At 39.4% G+C, this 9,916-nt stretch overlaps 1 protein-coding gene and 1 long non-coding RNA gene across 2 annotated transcripts; one reads left to right on the top strand and one right to left on the bottom strand.

Annotated features, from left to right (window-relative positions):
* Positions 1–1,187: 1,187 nt before the first annotated feature.
* LOC113080599 (uncharacterized) lies at positions 1,188–5,137 on the top strand. Its single transcript, XR_003281910.1, has 2 exons — positions 1,188–3,378; positions 3,757–5,137. It is a non-coding gene; the product is annotated as an uncharacterized LOC113080599 (long non-coding RNA).
* Positions 5,074–8,862, bottom strand: LOC113080598 (sphingosine 1-phosphate receptor 4-like). Its single transcript, XM_026252757.1, has 2 exons — positions 8,760–8,862; positions 5,074–7,833 (listed from the first exon to the last, which is right to left on the bottom strand). Exon 2 carries the CDS (start codon positions 7,735–7,737, stop codon positions 6,565–6,567), a length of 1,173 nt encoding a protein of 390 aa, XP_026108542.1. The 5' UTR covers positions 7,738–7,833; positions 8,760–8,862; the 3' UTR covers positions 5,074–6,564.
* Between the last annotated feature and the right edge of the window lie 1,054 nt (positions 8,863–9,916).

Consider the following 9,916-nt stretch of genomic DNA (forward strand, 5'->3'; position numbering starts at 1 on the left):
TATTCTTGTCCTTTTCCATTCAAAACTGGTGTTGAGCATTATTTGTGTTAAAATCGCAATGACTAAGCAGGTATAAATACTCAAAATCCCAGCTAATACACTCATTCAGCTGCACCCTTTCCATCTTGAGTTCGTCCAACAGGTATTCACTTGCTAAAGGCACAGAGCTTAGCTAATTGGTGAGCACTGATCCCTTAAGAATACTGTTCACAGTGGCTAAGTTCAGTGCCTGAAGTGAACTGAATGACGGTATGTGTACAGGAAATCCGCCCATCCCGTCGTAGTCAGGTGATGTCCACCCACTCTCTCTGGCATCAAAGTAAGACAGGGCAGGAATTGGACGTAATGAAGGGTGGGATGCCAGTAAATGTGAAACCAGTTATGACATGTACGCAAAAGAGGGAATGTTAAGCTCTTAGTCCTTAGCTCTGTTAGAATCACATCTGAAAACCATAAGCCAGAACGGATGAAGTAAAAGTGTCAGGTTTTGATTTTATAGCTCAGGTTCGAATCACTTTGTCGAATGCTATGGAAGTGCTGGCACACAAGGTTCAAGTCCAGTTAGACCAGTTCTTGTGTGTTGGTAAGCTCACACCAGTCATTTGAAAGCTGCAAGGTGTGGATGTTCACAGTTCATCCCAGTTCATCTTCATTTCAACTACAAAAGTGCATCAACTCCACTGACAGAACAACTACAAATACCATTTTATTTTTTTATTTGAGGAATAATTCATATGATTAATGGGTTACTCCACCCCAAAGTGAAAATGTTGTCATTAATCACTTACCCCCATGTCGTTCCAAACCCCTAAAAGCTTAGTTCATCTTGGAGACACAATTTAACATATTTTGGATGAAAACCGGGAGGCTAGTGACTGTCCCATTGACTTTCTGACTAATTGTTGAATAAAGTCGTTATTTTAGTTTTCTCCGCATATAAAAAGTATCTTCGTCACTCATTATGGTTTAACCACTGATGGAGATGGACTATTATGATGATGTCTTTCACACTTTTCTGGACCTTGACAGTGTAAGTTACTTGGAAGTCTATTGGACAGTCACAAGCCTCCCGGTTTTCATCCAACATATCTTAGCATAATCAATGTTTTATAAAAAAATAAAAAATAATATATATATATATATTTAAATAAAAATATATATATATTTATTAGCTTAGCAAACTTTTACAGGTACATCGGCTGTTGTAAAAACTGTTGCCATGTATGAAGAATCTTTGGTGAACTTATGTGGGCATCTTGAACCTGTTGCGAAATCTGCGATTTCACATGAATTCATACTAGAGTGACTGAATTTCGCCATCGAAAATTCGTCAAACAACCGCACCTAAACTTTAGGCATGTTTGAGAAAATGATGGATTGTAGTCGTAAACTCTTGCCAGTAACTGCATTTTTAACCTTCAAATTACTGCAAATTGGGGTCAGATAGCTTACATTATGGCTTCCCTGGAGTCTTTACAAACAAGGTGTTGAGTCGTGACCAACCTTTTATTTGTTCAGACAAATCCTCTCCGATCATTTGAATAATTGTGATGGTGTGGTGTTGACAACGATTGAGGGCCGTGCCCTCTTGTGCCTGCTAAACTGGTATCAGTTTGTTGATTAAATGCTGGCTCAGTTCAGCAGGAACAGGAGTGAAGCCCTAGTGCCACTGCCGCACTCTCCTCCAATCAGAATGCAGCGTGCTTTATCCTCCAATCAGCATGCAGTGTCCACCACTCCGTCTGATCAGCACAAAATGTGCTTCTCTTTTTCTCAGCTACATAAACATCTGACATCAGTGAATATAAAACATGTTTTCAAGAGAACTGACCTTGGTGAAATATGAATGGTTAACCATTAGAGGTCAAGCAATTGAGGATAATGATTTTTTTGCATACTTATGAAAGCCATATCCATGTTTTTAGTGCTGCTCTCAGCACATGCATGGCCAAGGGAACGCACAGTGTTAAGATCTAAAGATGTACGTTCAACTGGTTTTACCTCATGCTTGAGAAACGCCTGCAGTGAGTCTCTCTGTGTTAAAGATAGTTCAAATGAATTACGACAGGAGACTTATTTTAGGTGGTGCTGTCATATTCATTCATGCATATAAAAAATGGAAGACTTCAGGTTGATCATAAATCTACCTCAGTCTGTTAACTTTCTGCTGGCTACCTACGCTTTTTCGTTTTTTTGCAAGAAAGAGGAAAGATTACAGCTGGACAAATGTCAGGTTTATTGATTGGATATCACTTCTATGTTCATATATTATTATAAAATAGTATTTTCATAGAATTCAGCATGCTGCTATTAGATTGCTAGGGTGTTCATAATAGTTTTTAACGTTGCGGTTTGGTCGCATGCTTTTTAGATTGGTGCCATGTAGTTGCTAGAGCACATTGCTATGTAGATGCTAGCATGCAAAAAACTACTTAATCAAAAAAAATATTATAATTAGTTATATCGCATATCTGAGGGACAGCTTCTGTACTGCAGGTCTCGCGGCCTGACTTGAACTGCTCTCCTCGCTCTGCAGCATTGACAGCTACTTGGAAAGATTTGTGCTGCTCAGAAACAATTATAGGCCATAAATGCATCAGTGGGAAGGAGCTGCGGGGATGAAAGCGGAAAGCCTCCTATTTTAGTTTCACAGCGATGTCGGAGTCCTTTTATCATGTGCTCAGAGACTGACCAGATTTCGTGACGTGGCCTCCTTTAGTTATTTGATATTGTTTTTGCTCCCTGCGCCACCATGTAGTCAGTTTGTTTGCGGTCCAGACCAGAGTTGTGTGCTTTATAATTGGTTTAACTTGAACAAGACCAGCTGTGCAATAAAGCAGCAAAGCCACGTAAAGAAACCCACGGTACCGGGCGGTTTCTGGATCACAATCCAGAGCATCTGTGCTGAAAGTAAGAGTTTGTCACATATTTATTAAAATACATTTAAAGACATGTTGACACCACATGAATGTCTCTGAGGTCCTCAAGGCATGCCACAGATTAACTCTCTTCCAATGTTTTCATCTCCTCCAATCAGCATGCAGCATGTTTTCCTCTCCTCTAATCAGCATGCAGCATGTTTTCCTCTCCTCTAATCAGCATGCAGCATGTTTTCCTCTCCTCCAATCAGCATACAGCATGTTTGCCTCTCCTTCAATCAGCATGCAGCATGTTTTCCTCTCCTTCAATCAGCATGCAGCATGTTTTCCTCTCCTCCAATCAGCATGCAGCATGTTTTCCTCTCCTCCAATCAGCATGCAGCATGTTTTCCTCTCCTCCAATCAGCATGCAGCATGTTTTTCTCTCCTCCAATCGGCATGCAAACACTACCTTGTTTTCTCAGGCAACGACTGGGTTCATCTTATCCTCAGCGATCTTGTGAGCATTTCTCAAGTTAAATCTCGTAGCAACTGAATAATGATAAACACATGCTTAATTTCTTATTCGACAGACTCTTGTCCTGAAGGGAAAAATCCTGTTAATGGTGCCTAGAGCCACATTTATATCACACAGTGAAATTCTATGCAAATCACAATAATAACTAGTGAACACATTTACCTAATCCTGGTTTTTTTTTCTTCTTATTTATGATGTGTTTTTTTCCAAGAACGCCAAAACAACATATTTCCCTTAATTTAAAGAGACACTAGACAATGAGAACATTGTGTTGGTCTTTATTTCTGCTCCGAGTTGTCAATTAACTGAAATGTTGAACTCATTTGCATGGACTCTGGAATGGTTTGGATTGCTATCAAGCTAACCAGCTACAAATGTGCAGAAACCAATGAGCTGCATTCATCCGAGGACCCTCTGAGAACTTCCCCATTATCTGTCTGCAGAACACCTGGAGGCGACGCGCTGTCTGCACGCAACCGCAGTTAACCCTTCATGCCCTCTATATCCATATTTCCTTCAAGACATCATGCAGTCGTAAACTAAACTGTAATCATCTCAGGAACGAACGTGTTTGCGGTGCGTGACGGCTCTCTCTCATAAGGCTCACACCACCAGTGATAACTATTTTAACATCTGCAACTGACTAGTAAAGTATTCCACAAATTTCACAAATAACTTATGGACATAATTTGAATATAAGTCAAACTCTGAAGTGTGTTGCTGTTTGTGTCTCTTCTGATGTCCTTCATTGTTTTTTTCCAATGTATCCACACAGAAGATTCTTCCAGATTTGTAAATGTTCATCCAATCTCATTTAAAAAAAAAAAAAGACTTGATTTTAAATATATTCTTCGGGTTGTTTGAGTACTCAAAAGAGAATATTAAATAATTGGTTTCCTGCTAGCCAAATCTTACATACATAGACAAAAAGTCTGGCTCTAAACCTCGCTTTTCTTTATTCAAAGTTGATGTAGACAATTATAGGGAAACTATTTTAAACTCTGTTCATCTTAATGCAGTGAAAACAGCACCTCTATTTCCATTCTATGTGTTTTTAACCTGGCAACACATCCCATCCAAGAAAAATATAATACAAATCCTTGGTTATTATAGTTTAACCATGGTAGTTATGGTAAAGTGGTTAGGCCTATGTAAAAATAAAACCTTCTCAGGTGATATCAATGGTGGGATCTATTTCAGATGTGGCAATAACAATGATTACATACCCACATATTTACTTGTAAATTAAATTACATTGAATTTATGCATTTAGTAGACGCTTTTATCCAAAGCGACTTACAGTGCATTCAGGCTATCAATTTTTACCTATCAAAAAAAAGAAAAAAAAAACTTGTTTGATCAAAATTATTGCTAGGGACAATTTAGTCATCGCTGCATCCCATCTAACAATTTTTGGTTTCCAATATGGTCTAGGAATGTTAGTTTTTGTTTTTGCTTGTTAAAACAATAACCTACAGGGAACGTTCCTAGAACGTTCTTATTTGGTTTCAAAATAAAAATGGAACGCTAGGGGAACGTTCTGTGTTTGTTGGGATATTAGGGACATGTCATAGCGTCTCTACTGAACACTACACCCTTGAAAGCGAGGCTGGGATAAATATGCAAAGCACATAGACGGTGTTATTTTCACAAATCACAATTTTTTTGTGTGTGTGTGTGTTTGTGTGTCATTTATTGTGATTGTTGTGTTTGTGATTTGAATAAAAATCAATTGAACGCATGTGCTTCAGTCTCTCACAGTCTCGTTTTCATGCCTGTTCAAAATTAAACCTAGCCTACTGCGGCTCTAAATTAGTGTGTTGACTTCCCTATAATCATAAAATTAGACGTGCTTATTAAAACGTTATAATTACAGTTATTGTCGTTGGTGTGAACATGAATGTGTGGTTCTATGACATGACATTGCCTATAAAGAAAGTATTTCGTTGTTTCCATCATTTAGCATCACAGACGGATGGAAGATGTATGCTAATCAGGGGCTAGTGGAGTACGCGTTTGTTTATATTTTCCACAAGTATTTATGTAAATACTATATCTAATATCACATACTGAAAAACATTTTACAAATTGTATAACCTGAATGCACTGTAAGTCGCTTTGGATAAAAGCGTCTACTAAATGTAAATGTAATATGCAAATGCTAACAGTTCTGTGGGTGGGCAACGTTACTTTTATGTGGACATGTACAGGTTTTGTACCTGTACATACCATTTTCATTTCTTCCATGCATTGTGCATTCTTCCAACATCTGTTTGGATCGTCCAGGTGGTTTTGAGACGGGTTGTCATGTTATTTTTGGAGGGCCGTGGTTTCAACTTTTGTGCTTTTGGTGGATTCTTGAACTCTGAGTGGATTTTACATAAAACTGGAAGTATTATTTCACAATTGTGTCATGTAAAGCTTAACCTGATAGTTAGAATCTTTTGGCCAGAGAATGTTATTATTTTGTGTAGCGTGTAATATTGTATGCATAATTCATTAGAATTTGACGTGTTTGAATGCTGTTTGAAGTACTGAAGCATGCTTCGTTGAAGAAGTCTGTATATTGTCTCCCTCATGTGTTCAATGAATGTTATTGACTGAGAATCTTCAAGAAACCTGGCATTATCAGTATAAATCAATGCTTTATTTTATTTGCTTCAAAACTATTTTACATTGTATACTCTCAAAACAATTCCCTGAAAACTTTTAAACAGTTTCAAAAGTGCGTGCATAAAATCTAAAGAATCTCTTTCATGTAGAATATAAAAATATATAGTTTTTCGTTTTTAAATTATAACATTCATATTACTTGTACATTCTCGTTTAAACAACAATAAAAGGCAGTTTGTATTTGAAGTATTTTACAGTTGTGGTCGCTTTCCTTTGCATTCGGCTCAAATGTATAGAAATGCATTCAAGTTACAAGATATATATATATATATATATATATATATATATATATGTGTTTTTTTTTTTAAGTTTTCTGTTTTTGTTGCACAGCTGCTTTCTTTAACAGTCCTTTCTGCCATCGTCTATGTGCAAGGAAACTCACACCTGCTGTCTTTTGACCCTCAACGATTGAAACATCACTGAAGCCACAACGGCGGTGTGTTTGAGGAGGTGCAGTTCCTGTGGCGAAGGAGAAACACACCTGGCCACCGCGGCTTAACCGCTCGACGCGGATAAACAAGAAGTGGTGGAGCTGAGGCGTGTTTTCTTGCCATTCCTCGGTTCAGGCTGTGGGCTGGTGCTCAGGTTTCGCACCTTGCTGAAGCTGTTGCGCAGGCTACTATGTCGACTCCCGGAGGTGCTGGAAGTCTCCTTGGACATGAAGGTCTTGGAGTCGCACAGTCCCGCCCTCAGACAACAAAAGCACAGGAGCTTAGCGATGGCTTTGCGAAGCTCCAGGCTGCCGAAAGAGTAAATGAGCGGGTTCATGGCCGAGTTGAGCACGGCCATGGCGATCACCCATTCAGGATTGAAGAGCGTGCTGCAGTTACGAGAGTGGCAGAAGAAGTCCACCAACAAGAGGATGAACAGAGGACCCCAACAAACCATGAAGACTCCAACGATGGAGATGACGGCCTTCAGGAGGCGCAGCGAACGCTTTCTGCTGCGTACGGATGTGGTCTCATTGCTACTCCGGACGTGGCAGTAGATGGCGAAATAGAGAGCGCCGATTGTGAGCAGGAGTATGAAGAAGATGACCAGGGCGAACAAGATGTAGCTCTTGGAGTAGAGCGGCAGAAGTGTGGAGCAACTTCTCGGATCGCAAACGCAGTTCCAGCCCATCAGCGGAAGGAATCCGATTACGAGCGCCGTTATCCAGCAGAGCACCACCATGATGTAGATTCGGTAAGTCTTTGTGGCGGTTTTCTGGTGGATGGGCTTCATCATGGTGGCGTAGCGCTCCACTGCGATCAACAGCAGGCTGAAAATGGACGCCGCTAAGGCTACAAATAAAATTCCTTCGCGGAATATCCACAGAACTGGGCTTAGCTTGAAGGTGCGGTCGCCGGACATGCAGATGTTGACCACGTAGGCGCATCCCGTCAGCAAGTCGCTCAGTGCGATGTTAGCGATGCAGATGAATATCCAACGATTGCGCAGACGCACCCGGAAAAGCACGGCTAGCAGCACCAAGAGGTTCTCCAGGATGATGAAGAAGCTGAAGCACAGGAACAGGACGGTGACGGCGCTCACGCTTCTCTTCGAGGGCTTGCGGTGGTGGAGGCGTCCGGTGAAGTTGTAATGCTCCAGGATGAGACTGCTGCTGCCGGTCCAGTTGTAGACGTCTGGACAGGAAGAGGCGGAGCTGAAGGAACGCAGGACCTCCATGGTGTTAGAAGCAGGAACGCAGAGTTGAATCTCACTGGGGTTGATTCAGCCTTCAGTGCAAACAGTCTCCAACTTCTCAGGAATATCTGTGCCCAACTGTGGAAAACAGTTGATTTATTTTAAATCTGATGTTTAAAATTCCCATACTTGCTTAAAAATAAAGGATCAAACAATGCCACTGAAGAACCATTTTTGGTTTCCCAAAGAACCGTTCAGTGAACAGTTCATTAAAGAATCTGCTTAGTGTGAAGAACATTTTAACATTCCAGAAATGGAACCATCAATGCATTTAAAGAACCAAGACAAAGAACCAGTTTTTAAGAGAGGACGCTAAATGAGGGTCATGATGATTGGTAACGTCATTAAATGTTCACCATGCTAGCACTTGGTTGCGCAAATCCATCTTTCTTTAAAACTGATTTCACATCACGGGGACCGTCCCGCTGACTGGCACCAGTGTCTTGCTTAAGTGCACAATGGTGTCATTTCAGGAGTTGCTATTTGCAGTGGCTGTTTCGGTTGCCAGATTTGTAACCACTACATTACCCAACCGCCCACAAAATACAGAATAATGACAAAAATAGTAAATAATTTTTCAAATGTTAAAATTAAACTTTTTTTTTTTTTTACTTTTGTTTTTTTTTTTGAAGTTATGCATCATGAGCTTGACCTAATGTAATCTCTGCACGTGTACAATACATTTAAATATCTGTAGTTTCACTACTGCACTTGTGGTTAAGAGGGTATTTGAGTGTGATGTGTTTAAAGAGCCAACATGTGACAGTGCAAAGTGTAACTGCAATAAATCCATCAATAAATAAATGAATTGAATGTTAAATTTAAATGCAAAAATTATAACATGCATATAATATTTTTAAGCTACGAAATATAAATGCTAAACATTTTTGTTTAAATAACTACTAAATAGTTCAGAATAAACCCATAAATATACATATAATTTTAGATATATTTATTTTCAAATAAAAACCAATGACATTTTTTGCTGGTGCATCTTAACTTACCTCTTTTTTAGTGATGCTGGTGTAACTGGTATTGAGCCATGCTCTGATGCAGAAAGCTGGAGCATTGGCTCTCTGAGTGATTATATACCCTGTAGTAACAAGGAAGGAAGCTTTCTTGCATCTATTCGACACACCCAATGGAGAAAGCAAAAATTCAGAGTTTCTACACGTTTTCTAAAATGTTCATTTGTGACATCTTCCCAGAAAGTGAAGAAATCATGGATTGCTGTGAGAAAAATCATGTTGCATTGCATGTGCATGCATTAAAATTTGGTAACAAATATAGTACATACTGGGGAAGATCCATTGCCTGTGTCAATGCTGTTTGTGAAAACATGCATTGAAATTTAATACAAATAGAACAAATAAAATTAAAAACAACACTTCAAGAAAAAAATCATAAAATACAAATAATATTTAAATGCATCTAAATAAAATGTAAAAATTATTATTCCTTCAATTTATTAAACAATTTACAATTTTATATGTTCAACAAATGGACAATAATGATTTATTTAATACTACTACAGGAAGTCAGTGTGCCACATTCTAGTCAGCACGTGTGTTACAGTAGTAAAAACATTTTGCAAGACCCTTTAAATACAACTGGTGCTACACATATACTCTTACAACAGCTTTGATGTTGCTATAACTGGTATTTCTCAGAAGCCAGTCAGCAAACAGGAAGATCTGATGACCCAGTAAAGTGGCCTCCTCCCTTACTTTTTTCAGTTCACCTCATCTGGGTGGAAACACACACGCACACACACACACACACACACACACACACACACACACACACACACACACACACACACACACACATATGTGTTTGTTTCACTATATTAGTGAGGACATTGCACTGGCTTTCTATCACCTATTTGGATGTGTCATTGTCACTTTGCACACCTCTGATTGGTGCAGATTTGGTTTGAGATCTCTGACCCAGAACATAACCTGCACTGAAGCTGGTCAGCTTTGGAGAGGAACTTACTACGGCGATGAACGCCGCTAAAAGCCAAGCCACTCTCATGTCACCTTAACTCAGGATTGGTGCAAACTAATCTGAAACTTGTTTAGCCAGCTAATCTGACTCAGTGGTGGACAGTAACGTAGTAGCTTTACTTTGTTACTGTACTTAAGTACATTTTTCAAGT

This window comes from Carassius auratus, unplaced genomic scaffold (genome assembly GCF_003368295.1).
Source record: "Carassius auratus strain Wakin unplaced genomic scaffold, ASM336829v1 scaf_tig00031743, whole genome shotgun sequence".
Taxonomy (NCBI): Eukaryota; Metazoa; Chordata; class Actinopteri; order Cypriniformes; family Cyprinidae; genus Carassius; species Carassius auratus.

Excerpts from the sequence above, each read along its gene's own strand:
- LOC113080598 (XM_026252757.1), bottom strand. The coding sequence starts at position 7,737 with ATGGAGGTCCTGCGTTCCTTCAGCTCCGCCTCTTCCTGTCCAGACGTC.